Genomic DNA, 20,898 nt, shown 5'->3' with positions numbered 1-20,898 from the left:
CAGACGGAGTGAGGCCCAATGTAGGGATCACCCTCTACCTTGGACCTCGGCCCTTGCCTCAACTGATTTTGCATGGTCTTTTCTCTCCCCTTCCTTTCTTTCTCTTCATCATCCCCTTCTTCTGTCCATTTCCTAAGGTGGGAGAGCTATGCTGGAAGGATGAAAGGTTGGTTTGTGTCAGTCATGAACGGCCTCCGGGAGCTGCGGGAATGGTATTCCCTTAGTTAATTGTCTAGCCCTTACCCTTGTGGGAACCCAGAGGGGTAAGGGCTAGACCCATTTATTTCAGGCTCACCATGGCCAATAATGATGTTTTCTCCATAAGAGGGGCATTAAGGCTTGCCCCTTCATCAACTAGCCAATCTAAATTTGATTTCATTGGTGTCCCGACTCCTACTTCTCCTTTGACCATAGCTCCGACTGACACTAATACCCCCTCAATGTATGTGATCAACTCTATCCATTCTGAATCATCCACCCAGGTCACTACTCAACCTTCAGAATACACCCCTTCCTCTGCCAATATCCACTTCATCTACTGCACAATCTTCTTCATTGTCTATCCCCACCACCTTATTACTACTATTCATTCTTGTTGCCCCCCCCAATCCCTTGCCCGTTGTTGTCGTGGGGGGGCTTAGGAGGCGGAGACTGGGACCCAATGATGGGGAACTCCCCAACCTTGGGACTCAGCCCTCGACTCAACAAATTTTGCATGGTCTTGATTTTCCTTCCCACCTTTAGTTTCTGTCCCTTCACCAAACCCTTCTGCTATCCACCTCCTAAGGTGTGAGAGCCGTGCTGAAAGGATGAAAGGCTGACTTTGTGCCAGTCCTGAACGGCCTGAGGGAGCCATGGGCACGGTATTCCCCTGATTTAGTTATCTAGCCCTTACCCCTCAAGGGGACCCTGAGGGGTGGACTGTTTTTATCCCCAACATAATCCAGGCTTACCATGGCCAGTAATGAAAACTTATCCCCACTATTAGGGGCAATGAGGCTTGCCCCTTTATCAAATAGCCCCAACGATGGAAACCCACCCGATTCCCTGACCCTAGGCTCTCCTTTGACCACGGCTCCGAACACTGCAATAACTACCCCCTCATCAATACCTACTAGTACAGTAGCCAACAATCAACCCTTAAGGAACATTTCCACTCTCCCAGCAAGCTCAACTTCAACACCTCTACCCCCACACCTCCAACATCAACCACCCCATCCTCCCTTATTAATACCTTACAGCCTTATTGCCCACCTCCCCATAACACTACCTCCCTCAACACTACTCCATCTTCGTCACGCCCCCGCCCTTCGACTACCCCTATCTCTACAACAATTTTGAATACTCTTCAGCGCAGCCAAATGGGACCGATTTTTCGTGATCCCTCCCACAGCTCCCTACTCTGACAACACCCTTCTCTTCCAACAATGTCTCCAAAAACAAGTAGGTAAAGTCTCTTTCCGTAGCCGACCCGACCGCTCCCGTCTTGTCACAGTAACATCCGAAAACCAAGCTATAGCATTAACAAAACTAACAGACCTATATGGTAACCCCATCCTTGCAGAACCCCATCCAACCCTCAATACTTGCACCGGAACAGTTTCAATCTCCCCAGCAAATTGCCCAATCTATGACAAAGATTGGTCAGATTGTGGAGAAGACCTACTTACTTGCCTGTCTCACAGACTATGATGCAATATCAGTGCAATGCTACTCCATTCATCGAAAGAAACCTACTAACATAGCCAAAATTACCTTCCGTAGACATGACCTTCCCTTTAACGTCTACATAGGAGGAGAATCCCTCCCTGTTCGTCCATACCAACCTCCTCCACGTCAGTGCCAAAACTGTTGGCGTCTAGGACACCCAGCCAAACATTGCTGTTCCACAGCCAGATGCCCACTATGTGCCCAACCTGGCCATACCCGATCTAACTGCCCTGCACAATCACGCACATGTTCCAACTGTGGCGGCCCCCATAATGTATTGTATAGGGGCTGTCCCACCTACAAATTTGAGTCTGAGGTAGCAACTCTCAGATTCAAACTTGGACTCACAATACGTGAAGCCAGACAAGAAGCACGTCGACGTGGTTTCTCTCTTACTCCTTACTCCAGTAATACTGCTCTCTACCAATTCTCCTAAACCCACCCCCCCTACATCTAACCCCCCCCCCTCTTCTACCTCCTACCTTCCCCAGTCAAACTCTTTTGCCATCCTAAATCCAGACACTCCAATCTCTACTGCAGATATTTCAATCACCACTACAACCCCAACACCTTCCCCTCTCCCTCCTCGCACAACCCGTAACAGACAGAACAAACGTTCCACCCCCTCTTCCCCTACCACACAATCACCTCCACTTTCCTTTGCTCCTATCCTTGAGACACCAGTCCTCTCTTCCCCCCCTCACAAGAAATCCTTTATCCCCAAAAACTCACCAACCAACTCCTCAGAAGAAACCATTGAAAATATTCAAGATTACCTCATGAAAACTGACACTCAACCTCCAAATACAACTCCTGCTCCTTCCACACACCAAGTAACTGCTGATATCCATCCTCCTCCTAACGATATCCCCCCTACACCCAATCCTCCTACCCCCTCCCAACACAACACTATCCTTCATTGGAATATTCGCTGTTTCCGCTCCCACAGACCTGACTTTTGTCATATCCTTTCCTCTTATAACCCATCCTTCAAGAGACCTTTCTTACACATCCTCCAATACCAATCCCCAATTATCATTTTGTCTCTTCCCCACATTCCCTTTATGTCTCATCCATACTTATCAATCAGAAAACACCTTATGTCACACCTCCCTTTCAAACCAATGTCCCTTGCACAGTTATCCGTATCTTCCTTCATCGTTGGATCACAGTGATTTCAGTCTACTTCTCCCCTTCCCACCCCATTGACTTTGTTGCTTTTGAAAATCTAATTTCCCAACTTCAACCACCTTTCCTCATAGTTGGTGACTTTAACTGCCGCCACACTCTATGGGGTGATTCTATCACAAACTCCCGAGGCCGATCTCTAGAGCGGTTTCTCTCCACAGCTGACCTTACTATTCTAAATTCTTATCGCCCCACACACTTTGATACACGCACGCGATCTTTTTCATGCATTGATCTCTCTCTATGCTCCCCTTCTCTTCATTTAGATTTCCACTGGTCAGTCTTAGACCACTTTCCCTATAGTGACCACTTTCCAGTTCTCCTTTCTCCTACTTCATACGTACCACTCCCTAACTCCCCACGCTGGTGCTTTGATAGAGCCGACTGGCATACTTTCACTTCACTCTCTGCTATTACCCCTCCATCCTCCCTCACCTCCATTTCAGAAATGATACAGTATTTCACAAATACAGTCTTAAGAGCTGCACATACAGCTATCCCTCGAACCTCAAGACCATATACCTCCAAATGTGTTCCATGGTGGAATTCTGATTGCACTAAAGCACTTCGCTTAAAACGTGCAGCCTGGAACAGTTACCGCTACAAGAGAGGTACTCCAAATCAACTATCAGCCCTTATCTCCTTTAAAAGAGCATCTGCCTATCTCCGTCGTACAATCCGGAATAGTAAAACAAATAGCTGGCGAAATTATGTTTCATCAATTACATCCTCTACATCTATCTCAAATGTTTGGCGCCGAATTCATAAACCATCAGGCAACATCCCCCCATCCTGCCCTGTCCTCCATATTCGAAATACCCTCATTTCTGATCCTCTCCAAGTCGCTAATGAACTGGGTGATTATTTCAGCCAGGTCAGTAGTGGTTCTCACCTTTCTCCACACTTCTCTTCTATTAAGACCACCAGAGAACGTACCCCCATTACCTTCACCCCATCCTCTGCTGAGTCCTATAATGCCCCATTTTCTTCCTCTGAACTCATTACTGCCCTACAATCGTGCCGTAACACTCATGAAGGCCCTGACGGTATTCACTACCGTATGCCCCGGCAACTCCCATCTTCCTCCTTATCCTTCCTATAAAAAATTTACAACCACATATGGACATCAGGAAATTTCCCTTCTAATTGGCGAGAAGCTCTTATCCTTCCCTTCCTGAAACCCAATAAGTCGGGTACCCTTCCTCAAGACTATCGCCCCATCGCACTAACTAGCTGCTTGTGCAAACTATTAGAGCGAATGGTGAACTTCCGCTTAATGTGGTATCTTGAATCTCACAATCTTCTCTCTCCTTCCCAATTCGGTTTTCGCCGTGCCAGAAGCACAGCTGACCCCCTTGCTCATTTTGAGACATATATTACATCTGCATTTGCTCGCCATGAATCCGTACTAGCTATTTTTTTTATTTAGAAAAAGCATATGATACGACATGGCGGTACCATATTCTCCAACAATTGTCCTCTCTAGGCATACGTGGAAACATGGGTGTCTTCATAAAGTCCTTCCTCTCCCAACGCACTTTCCAGGTCAAAATCGCCTCTGCCACATCATCTTTCTTTCCCCAAATCGAAAGTGTCCCACAAGGCAGTGTGCTCAGTACCACTTTATTCCTTCTTGCTGTTAATGATATTGTCTCAGTTATACCACCAGGAGCCCGGTCATCACTATATGTTGGTGATTTAACCATCTATGCCTCTGACACATCCATACCAAATCTCTACCAATTTCTTCAATCTGCAATCTCATCAGTATCTTCCTGGGCCACAAACCATGGCTTCCGCTTTTCTACCTCTAAATCTTTCTCCATTCTTTTCTCTCGCTCACGTGTAGGTCCCCTACCCCCACTCTTCTTATATGGCACTCCACTCCAATACCGTTCCTCTGGCAAATTCCTAGGTGTCATTTTTGACTCCAAACTGTCCTGGCGAGACCATATTCTACACATTAAAGAAAAAGCTCTCCGCCGTCTTCGAATCTTAAAAACTCTATCCCATATATCATGGGGCTCGGATCGCAAAACTCTCCTTCATCTTCATGTTACTTTGATCCTCTCCACTCTAGATTATGGATGCCATATCTACTCCTCTGCCTCAACTTCTCTCCTTGCCCATCTTGATACAATCCATCACTGTGGTCTTCGCTTAGCACTAGGCGCCTTTCGCTCCTCTCCAGTTGAGAGCCTGTACACTGAATCAGGCATACCATCTCTATCTCGACGTCGTGCCCTTCTCTCTCTCCGATGCTATGTTCGATTCCACCAATTTTCCCTCACTAAACTAAATATCCCACAACCCCTACTTCTTACCTTAGCTTCATCTCCACGATTACTACTCCTTTCTCCACTCGCATGGATACCCTCCTCTCCCATTCCCCTTTCCCCCATCTCCAACCTCTCCCGTTCTCTGTCCATTCCATCCCTCCATGGCTTATACCTCACCCCCATATTTGCTCTTCTGTTTTCCCCGACCCACCAAAATCAAATATCCCTCCTACTGTCCTTCTCACACATTTCCTTGACCATGTCTCCAATCATTCCTCTAGTATTCACGTATATACTGATGGCTCCAAATCCACCTCCGGTGCTGGTTTTGCAGTAATCTTCCCAACTCGTACTTTCAAATACTCCCTTCCTCCTGAATCCAGTGTCCTTACTACAGAACTGTATGCACTCCTTTTTGCTCTAAAACACATATACTCACTCTCCTCTTCCTCTTTTACAATTTCTACTGACTCCCGTAACTCATTGACTCTCATAAAGTCAATACACACCACCAACCCACTTGTTTGTAAGATCCAGAACTGGTTGTTCTACCTGTCCACACGCCATAAAACAATCAAATTTTGCTGGGTGCCCAGCCATGTTGGAATCCCCGGCAATGAACAGGCAGATACACTAGCAAGCCAGCCTCTATGTCCACATCATACCAACCACGCTTCTCACGTATCCCAGCCACGGATTATTACCCACACTTTAAGACCTTCTTGTATAATCGATGGCAATCTTTTTGGTCAAGCCTCCGCACTAATAAATTACATTCTGTAAAACTATCAATCTCCTCCTGGTCAGCTCCATTTCATCGGAACAGACGTTGGGAGACCGCTCTCGCCCGATTACGCATTGGCCACACCCGTCTAACACACTCCTATCTGATGTCACAATCTGATCCACCCTTATGTTCCTTATGTAATGTTCCCCTTTCAATCCCACACATCCACTCATATTTACCCTTTTTGTCACAATACGTTACCATAATGTGACCTTTGATGTCTAGTACTTCAGTTTGTTTTGGCCATTGGCCATTCTGGAATAAAACAACTTCATTACCTGGCGGCAGAATATTTTCTATAAGTAAATAAATATTCTTAAGAAGAATGACCTCTTGGAAAATGTATTTTTATCTAAACAGAAAAATGATCGGGGAACTTTTCCACCGGAAGGCCACGGCACATTTCTCCCAATCCGTGTGTTTCTTCAGAACATAAAAAAATAGTATAACAAAGCGGTCCTTGACGTAATCATGTTTCCCGTTCTTCCTTTCATTGCTTTATTTTCCTCCGCTTTTAAGGCATGACAATACCGCTATACTTAAGACCGCACCAGATAAAAGGGGTAAAGAAGTCATACAGCAGTTCATTGAAGGCAGGCATTAAGAGGGGTGATTAGATCAAAGTTGCCAAAGGAATTTTTGGATTTTGTGAGATGTCCGTAGAGTAAAGCAGGTATTAACAGAGGAGAAAGGTTTTCAGGGCAATCAGATCAGTTTCTGGGAAATGTCAGGAGGAAGACAATTCAGAGAAGGTGGTTGCTGTGAAGGGTCACATCCAGGGGAAAGCGGGAGGAATAATGGGGAAGGAGGGGGAGTGATGCAATTGAAGCAGGGGTGAATGGAATGTGTTGGGAGGGAGTGAGAGGAGTAGAGACAGATGTAGGAGTAGAGACATATTTTTGGTGGATAGAGGGAGATAATTGGGTAGAAGATGGGATGGAACGTTTAGCTGATCTTGTGCGATGAATTGGGCGAAGAGGAAGAGGGGTAGGTACCGGGGAAGTAGCGATTGGAATGTCTCTGCAATAGTGGTGGAGATCGGGTTGTATGGATTTAGAATGGTAAAAGAATTTGACTGGGAGAGGGAGGGAGTAGAAGTGGGATGAGGAAGAGATGCTGGGGGAGATGTGGGAACATCTTGAGAGGAAAGGGGAAAGGGGAGAGCGACTATTGGAATGGGGAATGAGAGAGAAACCTTGTCGACTTGGTTCCTGCCTTGTTGTGATGATCTTGGAGTGAATACGTGGTAGGGTCCCCAGTTCCTTTCCACGGAGAGTGCCGGTGGTACCTTTTTTAGGTAATCATTCTCTCTATTTATCCGGGCTTGGGACCAGCACTTGACTTGGGCTGGCTTGGCCACCCAGTGGCTAGGTAGGCAATCAAGGTGAAGTTCCTTGCCCAAGGGAACAACGCGGCGGTCGGTGACTCGAACCCTCGAATTCAGATTGCCGTCGTGATAGTCTTGGGTTTGACGCTCTAACCATTCGGCCATATTTATATATACATACATATATTTATGTATATTTATATACATACATATATTTATGTATATTTATATATATACATATATTTATGTATATTTATATATATACATATATTTATGTATATTTATATATATACACATATATTTATGTATATTTATATATATACACATATATTTATGTATATTTATATATATACATATATTTATGTATATTTATATATATACATATATTTATGTATATTTATATATATACATATATTTATGTATATTTATATATATACATATATTTATGTATATTTATATATATATATATATATATATATATATATATATATATATATACATATATATAAATGAATATCTTTATTTGCCATACGTCTCAAAGACGACCGCCTTCATCTTCAGCGCTATAAAGAATAATGAAAAATATAGATAATGATAATAAATGATAAAAATCAGAAAATAAGTGAAACAAGTGAAAAATAAACGAAAAAAACGGTCAAAAGAAAAGACAAGGAAAACACACCATAAAGAACAAAACAGGTATTTACGGTCACAGGAGTAAACCGTAAATTAGCTGTGTGGCTGTTGTGTGATTATTTAGCTGACTTCATCTTAAGAATGAACCAAGATCCAGAAATTAGGAGGTCGAGTCTGTTGGAAAATGTGGACAGTGCAGTGATTGTTGAGATTGCAGGGGTGGTTTTTCATGTGTGAATGTTGGCGAATAGCAGAGGACACCGGTTTGCTCAGGGGTAGCCTTTTCTTATGGACATCCCCCATATGTTCACGAATTCTGCGTTTGAACCAACGTATCACTGATCTAATGTGTCTCGTATTACAGCTAGGACAATTTAACATGTATACAATGAGGATAAATCTGAAGCAAAAGACCATATTAGAAAAGCGTTTATAATAAGGTTATTCGTGAAAACTATATTGAATTTTACCTTGGGGAATGGATATTTGAGCAATTCAAGTAATTGTTTTCGAACGTAATAACTTAAACATCCAAGATACGGTAAGCTTATGCATTTGGGTTGCTTAGGAACAGACGTAAGTTTTACAGGCTAGCAAAACTTATTTAACAGTAATCTCAGGGTTTTCTGAAACATACTGGCTGGCTATCCATTTGTTTCAAATTTAGTAAGAACTTCATTTCCATATAAAAAAGGGACCAGGTGGAGCAAATGTTATAGGCTATGGAAAAAACCCCCACAATACAAAAACTAGATTTATTGAAAATGAGACTGCAGTTTCGAAATCCACCTGGATTCCATCCTCATGATGATTAAGGTGGATATGCTAATAATCAAATGTGATGTGTAGCTCAAATAATACATTCCCAGTTCAGTAGTAGTAGGTTTTCTGTAAACAGTGTACATATGACCGTATTGCCTGTGCGTATCAAGAAATAGAAAGTTATTGTTTTCAATTTCACAACTTAATGTTATGATCTTGGTCATTAAGGTAGGATAGACAGTTGTAGATGTAATGGATGTTTAAATAAGGGAAAATTACCATTTGTGTATCTTTTGTTAAGCAAGGGTTAAAATTCAAACGGACAGTTATGTAGCCAATTCTTTTCATGACAGCATAGAAAAGCATTAGCATAACTAGGGCCAAAAGGAGAACCCACAGCAACTCCATCGATCGGCTGTCAAAAATAAAAACCGAATCTTTTGTGACTATATTTAACCCAATGCCGACGGGGAAAATTAATAAAAAATGGGGAAAATGCTGTGCTCATTTTTTATATTTTTATGAAATGTCTCTGCACATAGATGGCTCTGCTAGTGCTTAGCTACAAAGGAGTCAATTAGTAGATCTTGTGCCCTTACCTGATTTCACCTTTCCTTGTATTGGCGGGAAAAACGAATTGTTTACTAGTGCTATGAATATAGATGTTATTTTTATTGTAAACGTTAGAATTAATATAATGTTATAAACATTAGTAACAACAAAATAAGATAACGTAAAATATTTTCGTAAATCAACGAAAAGGATGAACGGGCGAGACAGGCAGTACTCGTAACTGGCTCATTGGTGACTTAGTACGTGTAGCCATCTATGTGTAAAAACAATTAAACAAGTAAACTCACAATGGGCATGGCATGTACGTACATGCCATGCCCGTTGGCAAAGGCTTAAAAGAAAAATTGTGCTTCTTTTCTAACCAAATTGTGAAAGATTCAGCTGTTGTCTCGTTAGTGGAGATTTGTGTGGTCTCTACAGGAGGTGCGTCAGAAAGAGACTCGAAATGAAAACTAGCCATAGTGATGGTTTCCTCAACGGTTAAATGACCGATTTCATTCGCAAAATCCGACGAGTTGGTAATCGTGTATTCATTGCCCGTTAGTGGTTGAATGATTGGTTGAATGGTTCGTAAAAGAAATTTAACCTGACTAAACACACACATGTACATACATACATAAAGGAACATAGAAGATATATATGAACATATTTATATATTTGATATATATAAACATGCGTATTGTTTATACATTTGAGATATATATATACATAAACACGTATTTTTTTTATATATAAGATACTTTTGTGTGTGTGTGTGTGTGTGTGTGTGTGTGTGTGTGTGTGTGTGTGTGTGTGTGTGTGTGTGTGTGTGTGTGTGTGTGTGTGTGTGTGTGTGTATTTTTCATATAGTTGAGTAATATGTATGTATAAACATGTGCATTTTTATATAGTGGAGAAATAAAACTAACCATACTTTTTTTCCTTTATATATTTGAGATATATATAACATGTGTATTTCATATATTTGAGATATATAACATGTATATTTTTATTATATATATATATATATATATATATATATATATATATATATATATATATATATATATGTAGACACATACACACACACACAGAGGTGCATAATGAAGCTAGCTTCGTTGTAGTATTGCTGCTCAGCAACGAATAAACGAATATTTTGAGATTTTCCATGTTTACATTATTATCTATTCCTGATTTAGGCAAAAAAAATATTTTATAAATCCTCTGACGGAAAGCCTTGTTTTAATAGGAGGAACCTTTTTTCACATTTATTTCCGAAAAACAAAGCATAACAAGGAATCCAAAACTCAAACAAGAGGCTGCCTACGCCGCTCTGAAGGAGGCCCTGACGCCGAGGCGCGACGCCCACGAGCCTGCGGTTCCTTGCCGGTGAACTCCCGGATTAACTCGACCACGAGCTGTCTGTTGAAGTGGTAGCGGGTCTTCTTCCCCCCGAGGGCCCCATGGACGAAGAAGGCGTTGGCCGCCGCCACCTGCAGGAGGTAGATGAGCACCCTCTTGTACCAGCTGATGGCCTCCGGGACGGCGGGGATCGGCGGGTCCAGTGGGTCGTACTGCCTCGCTCTCTTCATGGCGAGGCGGCTGTCGGAAACCACCTTGGGCACCGTGAACCCGAGCCTGGACTTGTCGTCGACGATTTCGGAATCGTGCACTGTCGAGAGCATGGTGATGTGCCTGTCACGGCACCATCTCAGGCACAGAATGCCCGTCGGGGTGCTGCGGACGACCACCTCGCCGCGGATCTTCTTAAGGTCCGTCGGCATATGCTTACGGCGGGAGCTCACGGTGCCCACGGCGTTGGTCTGCTGACCCTGCAGGAAGCGGAAGAGGGCCGGCGAGGTATACCACGAGTCGGTGAAGAGCTCGTAGCCCTTCCCGAAGAGGTCGGCGGCTGCCATGAGGTCGACGACGACCCTCCCAGGCGCGGGGACGTCGGCCTCGTGCTCGCCTGCGTAGATCCCCAAGGCGCTGGTGTAGCCCGGAGCCGCGCCGTCACGCACGCACAGCCTGTACGCCTTCACCCCGAACACCTCGCCGTCGCGCCGGAACCTCCACAGACATTCGTCGACAATCAGTCCCTGGGGCGGCGTGTACACCGACGAAAACTGCCGATTGAGCTCGTCGACCACCGGACGCAGCTTCCACAGGCGGTCGTGGGCAGAGTGCGTCGCGTTGTTGTCCACCGCGTGGAGATTCTCCGACAGGAGAATGAAGCGCTCCAATGGCATCGTGTCCGAAAAAGTAGATGATCTGAAGAGGGGGTCCTGAAATTCATCAAAGAAGAAGTCGCTCTCCATGGACAGCGACTTCTGCAGGACTATCAAAAGCTGGAGCCCGAAGTAGGCGTACAGCTCCTCTCGAGACGTGTCGTGCCAGGTCCTCGCGGCGGACGAAGGGTGGCGTTGGTGGTAGTATCTGAGGAAAAAGCCAAACTGTAAAATACACTTTCACTGCGAGAGACGGATTGCGCAATGCTATGCACACAGACAACACTCCTGCGGGCGAGAAGACGAAGGTTACGTACCGGTTAGTCTCCCGGACCAGGTGATCCATGAGTTCGGGCGTGAAGAAGTCAGAATAGATCTGGAAGGGCGTGGACCTCCGGTGCAGGTGGGTGGCGTTGACCCCAGGGCAAGCCGAAAATTCGAACCGCTTAGGGACGTTATCCTCGGCCCGCCACTCGAACGCAGACGGCTCGAGGGCGTCCAGCTCGAATTCTTCGCCGCTGGCGTCCTCTCTGCCCAAGATGTAGTCCCTCCCCTTCGGCAGGTAGACGTAATCGCTGTCGTCACTGGAGTCGTAGTCGGCGGCATCACCAGGAGGCGATGTGCTGGAGGGGTCGTCAGCGCCTTCGGGAGGAGCAGTGGCGGCGGAACCGGAGGCGGAGAGGGACTGGGAGCACTTGGAGGCCATCTTTAGAGAGCAACAGTGAAGTCATAAGTTTTTAAGTCAAACTCCGGGTATTTATGTGACATTTGACCCAATCAGGTCATGGCTGAAGCCCATTCTGCTTACGCAGTAGACTGGAAACTTGGAAAGAATGTTACTATTTCAGGGTGCAGTTGTTGTGGCAGTTTAAATCAAACCCAGTTTGTATGTAATAGGATATTTATAATAATCACGAGAATAAGTTTCATCACAACTCGGTAAACAGATATACTACGCCACTAAAAATGAAATTATTGATGGCACCCTAAAATCAAGTCCCTTTCTGTGGCACCCTTATCAATGACCTTTTCTTTGACCTCACCTTGCCCCTAACCTTCATAGTAAAAGGCAAATTTAAACCACTTTGTTTTCGTTGTTACGTTTAATTATTGGAGTTTATCAGGATATTTTTAAGTTACTCTTGTTCGTTTTGTTTCATTAAGCAGTTATCAGTATGCAAGAGGTAAAGGTAAATTCACACATACATACACACACACACATACACATGCCATGAAAACGCACACAGCCACGATTGTACATATATTCACACACACACACACTAAGAACTAGGTGAGACATACAGACATGTATAATGATGGTGCTAATGATAGTAAAAGTGATAGTAATAATGGTGATAACACTAAAGAATTATAATATTAATATCAAATGTAATCTACCTTTAAAATATCAAATATAATGATGATAATAATGATAAGGGCAATAATCATGACAATGATGATGATAATGATAATGATAATAAAGGCAATAATAATGACAATAATGATGATGGTAATGACATTAATAATGATAATGACAACAATAATATTCATACTGACAATATCGATGATAATAATGACAATGATGCTGATAATATTGCCAATAATAATAATGATGACAATGTTAATAGCAATGATGATGATGATGATGATGTCAATAATATTGATAATAATGATGATAATACTAATACTGATAAAAATACTAACAACGAAAATGATAATGATAATCTAATAATAATAATAATAATAATGACAATAATGACCACAATAATGTCAATGGCAATGACAATAGTACGAATTGATTATAAAGAGCAATATTGACTGAAATAATGATCGTGATGACATTATAAAAGAAAAGAGACTGTAATAATAAGAGATATTGAAAATATAATCAATTATAAGTAACAATAACGATGGTAATTTAATAGGTGGACAATTATAACAAAACACACCCAGTAATGATGATATCAATCATTATCAAAACCAAACTGATATTAATGTCTATATTATTGAAACCGATAATGACTGTAATAATAGTGATACTAATGGTAATCATAACACAATGAATATAACAACCACATGGATCATAACGATAAAATTGTAATTTCACTCTTCGTCATATGCCATTACAAACACGGTGGAATAGCACAGAGTAACACAAGTCTATCTATTTATCGATCTTTCTATCTATCTGTGGATTTGTCTATCTGCCTGTGTATCCGTCTGTTCTCTGTCTAGCCCTCTCTCTATCGCCCTATTATCTATCGATCTATCCATCTATCGCCCTATTTATCTATCGATCTATCCATCTATCGCCCTATTTATCTATCGATCTATACATCCATCGCCATATTATCTATCGATCTATACATCCATCGCCCTATTATCTATCGATCTATCCATCTATCGCCCTATTTATCTATCGATCTATACATCCATCGCCATATTATCTATCGATCTATACATCCATCGCCCTATTTATCTATCGATCTATACATCCATCGCCCTATCCACCTATCCAATCATCGCCCTATCTATCCATCCATATATTTATTTCCCTATCTATATATCTATATTCCCCATCTATCTATATATCGCCCTATCTATCTCCCTCTCTCTATTTCTCTCCCTATCTCTTTCCTCCTCCCTCCCCCTCCCCTTTCCCTCTTCCCTCTTTCCCTCCCCTTTCCCTCTTCCCTCTTTCCCTCCCCCTCCCCTTTCCCCCCTCCCTCCCTCTCCTTTCCCCCCTCCCTCCCTCTCCTTTCCCCCTCCTCTCCTCTCCTCTCCTCTCCTCTCCCCTTCCCCCCTCCTCTCTTTCTCTTTCCCTCCCTCCCTCCATCCTCCTCCCCCTCCCCAGACGCCACCCTCTTCAAACCGACGGACAAAAACCGCGCAACGGAAGGCCCGAGCAGCAACGCTGAACGACACGCACTCGACGCACTCCAACGCACTCTCGAAACGACGCCTATAAATAGAAACCTGAAGAAGTTCCGGCGCCTCGTCCCGGGTCGCCCTTTTAACCTCTCGACGTTGCTAAATTTAGCCTCCTGCGCCGCCGAGATAAAACCCTGAAGATAATCACTTGATCGAGAAGTAGTTTCAAGTGACCGGATTGCGTAGGGGAGGTTGCGAGCCGGTGTGCGGCGGTTTAAAGGGTGCGTATGGTAGTTGGGGGGTGCAAGGGTGGAGGGGGAGAAAAAAGAGGCAAAGAGGCAAGGGTGCAAGGGTGGAGGGGGGAAAAAGAATGCAAGGGTGCAAGGGTGGAGGGGGGAAAAAGAATGCAAGGGTGCAAGGGTGGAGGGGGGAAAAAGAATGCAAGGGTGCAAGGGTGCAAGGGTGAAAAAAAGAGGCAAGGGGGGAAGGGTGGAGGGGGAAAGAGGTAAGGGTGGAAGGGGAAAGAGGTAAGGGTGGAGGGGGAAAGAGGCAAGAGTGGAAGGGTGGAAGGGGAAAGAGGCAAGGGTGGAAGGGTGGAAGGGGAAAGAGGTAAGGGTGGAAGGGGAAAGAGGTAAGGGTGGAAGGGGAAAGAGGTAAGGGTGGAGGGGGAAAGAGGTAAGGGTGGAGGGGGAAAGAGGCAAGGGTGGAAGGGGAAAGAGGCAAGGGTGGAAGGGTGGAAGGGGAAAGAGGCAAGAGTGGAAGGGTGGAAGGGGAAAGAGGTAAGGGTGGAAGGGGAAAGAGGTAAGGGTGGAAGGGGAAAGAGGTAAGGGTGGAAGGGGAAAGAGGTAAGGGTGGAAGGGGAAAGAGGTAAGGGTGGAAGGGTGGAAGGGGAAAGAGGTAAGGGTGGAAGGGTGGAAGGGGAAAGAGGTAAGGGTGGAAGGGGAAAGAGGCAAGGGTGGAAGGGTGGAGGGGGAAAGAGGTAAGGGTGGAGGGGGAAAGAGGTAAGGGTGGAGGGGGAAAGAGGCAAGAGTGGAAGGGTGGAAGGGGAAAGAGGCAAGAGTGGAAGGGTGGAAGGGGAAAGAGGCAAGGGTGGAAGGATGGAAGGGGAAAGAGGCAAGAGTGGAAGGGTGGAAGGGGAAAGAGGTAAGGGTGGAAGGGGAAAGAGGTAAGGGTGGAAGGGGAAAGAGGTAAGGGTGGAAGGGGAAAGAGGTAAGGGTGGAAGGGTGGAGGGGGAAAGAGGCAAGGGTGGAAGGGTGGAAGGGGAAAGAGGCAAGAGTGGAAGGGTGGAAGGGGAAAGAGGCAAGGGTGGAAGGGTGGAAGGGGAAAGAGGTAAGGGTGGAAGGGGAAAGAGGTAAGGGTGGAAGGGGAAAGAGGTAAGGGTGGAAGGGGAAAGAGGTAAGGGTGGAAGGGGAAAGAGGTAAGGATGGAAGGGTGGAGGGGGAAAGAGGCAAGAGGGGAATTCCTATTCGTTGCTCGCATAATTGTTGCCGTGACTTGGGATAATTTGAACCTGCCCGATGCCGTGTTGACATTCTCCGTCGCGATGTATGCTGCTTCAATATTTTTCTTGTTTGTTTGTTTGTTTGTTTGTTCAGCCCTCCATGGAATATTTCTGTTTCCTTCCAGTTCGGTAGATGTCCAGCTTCATCTACATGTACCACCATGGCATTGGAAGTCCTGTGGTGACGGTTGTCAGCTCGATGTTCGCTGATCCTGGTGCTGAAACCACAGCCTAAAGTAAGCTGTATCGCATCCGCTGCAGGGTATGCGATATACATCACTACAAGGGTTGCTTTCGGGCGGCTTTCTGCCTCGTATTAAGTGACGGTAATATGAGAACATTACTAGAAGAGGGTGCGGGGTCTGCTCTTACGAGTATGCTTTCCGCCTTCGTTCTGAGATTTAGCAGGAAGCCTCTGGGATATTTGTGTTTCATGAAAGAACTAATTACATAGGCAACCTCATCCTCAAGAAATTCAGGGCTGCAGATCCTCAGTGCTCTGAGGAAGAAGCCAATCACAACACTCAGATTTCGTTTTGTTGCTGTGGGCGGAGTAGTATTGGATATAATCATCTTTATTTGTAGGCTTTCTATATACAGAGAAACGTAGGCCATCGTCACCCCGATGGATCAGAGTGTTCAGGAAAGGTAGTTTCTAATCCTCCTCTTCCATGGTGAACTGGATTTTCTCGTGAGCGGAGTTGAGCCGCATTAGTGTATGTTGCAAGCACAACCTCCTGGGGACAATGGCGAGGACATCATCTACGTAACGAAGCCAAGTTGAATGATTATATCCATGTAGTTATCCCTCTCCAGCGTCTCCATGAACAGGCAAGCCATGGCGGCACTCTGGGGGGAGCCCATAGCGAGACTACTAATCTGCTGGTATTCATTCTCATTCATACCTCTTATACATACGCTACGATCTATATATTCTCTAGACAGGGGCTCTGCCCTAGGACCCCCATGGTAATATATACGCCTAGCCAGGGAGCTATGCCCCCTGGACCCCCACAGTAATATATACACCTAGCCAGGGCGGCTACGCCACCCTGGACCCCCGTAATTACTGTCTGAAAAAAGTCACTGGTAATTAGAAAATAATTGTTCTCACAAGCGTAGCAATACATGGATTACTTGACAGATCGCAGTAATCAGTTATGCGTCACATTTGTTTTGGTCCTCGCAAAGGAAACACGATGGGGACAAAAAATGATGGCTCGACCTTCTCCCTTCTCTGTCTGTATCTCCCTAATTTTCGATTTGTGCACTTTTTGCCACAGTTGAAAAGTATCTCAGCTTTCATAAGGTAACCAGTCCATAGACATTTTTTTTTTACTGTAATCCTGGTTGTTGAAAGTTTTCCGATTTTATTATAATATAGTGTTTTTGTACCATTTTGCTGTGTGTAAATCATGCCAATTCTTTTCCAAAATGCAAAGCGAAGCCGACTCTTACCGTCACTCGTCAACGTGTCAAATGCGACGGGAAACAACAGCCTTAAAACTACGAAGGAATATTGCACTTCAAAATGAATTGTGTCGGAAGTCGGAGGCTGGTTGAAACTTGAAATTTACGGATACTAATGTCTATTTCTTCTGCATATCCAGACTCATCGTATGGCTTTAAAATGTGACCTGGGAGCGACTTAAACGAAACACTACCCACTGGCGTTTGTCACGGAAAGGCGTTACACAGCCCGTCAAATCAGAATAGCGTAAATAATGGTAATTCTTTCTAAAATGTATTTCCCGTTCGCGAGTTTATCAGACAATCAGTGACGATTATAGGTATACTACAGATGTATACCATTTTTGGTTGGCGGAAATCCATATTCAGATAATCTTGTTAAGTCCCGATCGCAGGGGAGGGCATGAAGTGTATCAGGGAATTTACGGGGTAAAGCAGGCTTAAATACAGTGAATATAATGCAATAATACATAAACAACGAAAGAAAATCGTAACATCCGCTCAAGAAACTCTACGGAAACGCCCGCCAATACTACGGTCCGACACGCTACATTTCACCCCCCCCCCCCCCGTTGAGGTATTTACCTACTGCACAATTTATTTACGATTAACACCCTGGTGGAAAGAGCTGACCCACAGCCAGAGGAAAGGGTAAGGGTCCAGTTCCATACAACTAGCTATCTTTTATATAGAAAATAATGTATGCAAACGACAGAGCAAATAAATCTAAGAAACTTATCTTCTATGTACTTCTAAGTTATTAGACGCGCAAGTGCAACAGAGCCCCAAATGAAAAACAGAACAAAAAACACTAAAATCAAATAGGGTTTGATGAAACTCTACGGGGACGGGAGCCATGTTCCACTTATACAATTATGGTTTAGAACATATACAAAATGAAGCCATGAGGATCATTCTTGGTGCCCCTAGAACAACAAGAATAGTGAATATGAGAACCGAACTAAACTTACCCTCTGTTTACGAAAGAATATTATATATAAATACCACATTTGGTGTCAAATCAATTAGAGAACCCCTCCATTGTACAAAGTTCCAAAGACAACTAAAACACAGAACAGAGGAGTTACCTTTGCATGACAACACCGATTCTTACTCAAATCCATGGATACAAGTAACATGTAAACACTTATCTCAGCTGAACATACCCATAACTAAGACCCTACATGGACGTTCTGTACCACCGTGGAAAATGTCGGACCTAAGTGTATATCATACGACTGTCCCCAAAAAAGACAGTGTCCCCTCTGCTATACTTAAGCATTATGCACTTGCAATTATAAATGAGCATCTTGAAACTCTATCCAATGCATATGAATGCTACACTGACGGGTCCTTGCAGTCTGGGAGTAGAGCAGGATGTGCTTTTGTTGTATATAAAAACAATATCTTGAAGCACCAGGATTGTAGGAGGGTTCATGACTGGGCCAGCACTACGCAAACTGAGTTGGCAGGAATACTCATGGCCACCGAATTTCTATTAAATCAAGGCTCGGGGGTAATATTCTGTGATTCACAGAGTGCTCCCCAGGCTCTGAACACTCTAGACAAAGGTTCAGTTAATATCGCAAATGACATCAGGATAAACGTGTATCGTGCAAAAGAACGAGGCCATGATATACGCTTTGTGTGGATTCCATCGCATGTTGGAATCCCCAGGCATGATCATGCTGATCGCCTGGCAGTCAGCATGTGGCAAGCAAAGTGTGGATATAGATCTTGGGGTACCTATTTCCAGGATTTTATACAATATTAAAGCTTCCTTTAAAGAGGACTTGACTGAGTTGATTAATTCTCAACGCCCTGAAAGCTGTAGCATAAAGCACTATGACCGGTTTAGGCAAGATTCATTCACCTATGGTTTATATAAAACAAGAACAAGACAGTGTGTATTGTGACCGCAAGAATCAGGCTTGGATATAGATTGTATTGGCAGCTCAGTACAGTTTGTAATGTCGAAGAAACTAAGTGCAAACTGTGTAATGAAGAATATAAGCGAACGCTTGTACATTATATCTCAGAGTGCCATGTGTTACAGCCTTTCAGACCACCTAGCATGAGGTATGGAGAACTATGTAGCTATTTCATATCCTCTGATGTCTTAGAAGATATACTTATATTATATCCTAAATTTGGAATGTAGCATCACATGACTGCATATCAAATGTAGCAATGCCTTTCCACGCCCAAGCTGTACGCCGGCGTGGCAGATGAGTAGATAAACGACTGTGTAATTGTTCCTTTCTTTAATTGATATAGTACTTATCATAATAATGTTATAGCCTAAAATTGAAATGTAATATTATATGTTATAACCATGCATCAAATGTACCACAGCTTGCCCACGCCTGTGCAGTTAGCCAGGGTGGTAAAGGACTAAACTAAACAAACAATTATGGTGTGCAATTCTGCGGTTAAATCTGAGATTATTTTTTGCCTGATTGACGCACAATACAACTGTATTAAATCATGACTGGACAAAAGCAACTTTTTGAAGAAAATGCGTTTCGAAAGTTTCCTGATGACCGTATCAATTTTTGCATAAGCCTTAATTGTTCCTCAAATAGTAACGGTATTTATCGATTGATTGCGTTAACAAACAGTAGTGCAAAGTAAACTAAAGCCCCCCCCCAAAAAAAAAAAAAAAAAAAGCGCATGACAGTTACGTGTTGCGCAATCGTTGCGGCAGACGCAGTCTTCGCGGATGTTATTCGCACAATCTTTGAACACAGATATTGCAAACCTTGGTGATGATTATCGTCAATTAGGGTAACAGTTCAATATTTATACTTGTCTTAAAATGTAAGATGGAATTCATTGACCTTTGCCTGAGCCAACTGCGGTCGTTTGCAATGTCCAAATCGGTAATATTTTTAAAATCAATACTACGTGTATTATTGTCCTATTAGAAGTAATTTTTTTATTGCATGAGTTTGCTTATTACTTGAAATTTACTTCGTGCAATAAATATGTAGGTTTTGCCGGTTCTCGTCATGAGTAAGTTAAATTGCACAAACCCTATATCATCGCGTCTCCGTTATTACGCTTCACTATAATACGTCGACCTCAATGTGGTTGTGTTTCCAGGGGCAGATGTATTACGCGATTTGTAAAACTCAGCCGGCTTTCAATATATTTTTTCACACGTAAATTTGCTTTGACAGCGGCCAGGCACATTTTTTTTTTTTTTTTTTTTTTTTTGTGGGCGAGGGCAGGCTTAAAAAAAAGGAAGTTATGATTAGTCAGAAACGACTGACGTCATTGTCTGTTTTTCATTGGCTAGGATTTGTTGTCATTTGCTAAACACTATAATCCGCTAATTTACCAGTAACAAGCCATTATACACGGTGTCCATTTCTTAAATTTTCATTTATGGAACATTTATTATCGTCATTTCCGGTGCTATATGTTGTACCCTGTGCGAAACATTTCAACACGTCAAGATATTAATATTTAATATGATTTCAGTAGATATTGTTTTAATAAACACCCCATGATCTCTTACCCTCAGTCGGTCTCGGTAGAATTATCTCATCATAAGGAATTGGGGCAGGTAGGGTAGGGCCTTC

The 20,898-nt window shown here is 43.5% G+C and overlaps 1 protein-coding gene across 1 annotated transcript in view; it reads right to left on the bottom strand.

Annotated features, from left to right (window-relative positions):
- Positions 1-10,497: 10,497 nt before the first annotated feature.
- Positions 10,498-20,898, bottom strand: part of LOC119598311 (piggyBac transposable element-derived protein 4-like) — a 12,062-nt gene continuing 1,661 nt past the window's right edge. Inside the window, exons 2-3 of the mRNA XM_037947973.1 lie at positions 11,787-12,175; positions 10,498-11,677 (exon numbers count right to left, since the gene is read on the bottom strand). Of these exons, the coding sequence (XP_037803901.1) occupies positions 10,549-11,677; positions 11,787-12,175 (1,518 nt within the window). The 3' untranslated portion in view covers positions 10,498-10,548. The remainder of the gene's footprint in view (positions 11,678-11,786; positions 12,176-20,898) is intronic.

The sequence above is a fragment of the Penaeus monodon genome, chromosome 41 (genome assembly GCF_015228065.2).
Source record: "Penaeus monodon isolate SGIC_2016 chromosome 41, NSTDA_Pmon_1, whole genome shotgun sequence".
In the NCBI taxonomy this organism is placed as follows: domain Eukaryota; kingdom Metazoa; phylum Arthropoda; class Malacostraca; order Decapoda; family Penaeidae; genus Penaeus; species Penaeus monodon.
Note: the sequence above shows the minus strand (reverse complement) of the source record. Positions and strands in the feature narration are given on the sequence as shown.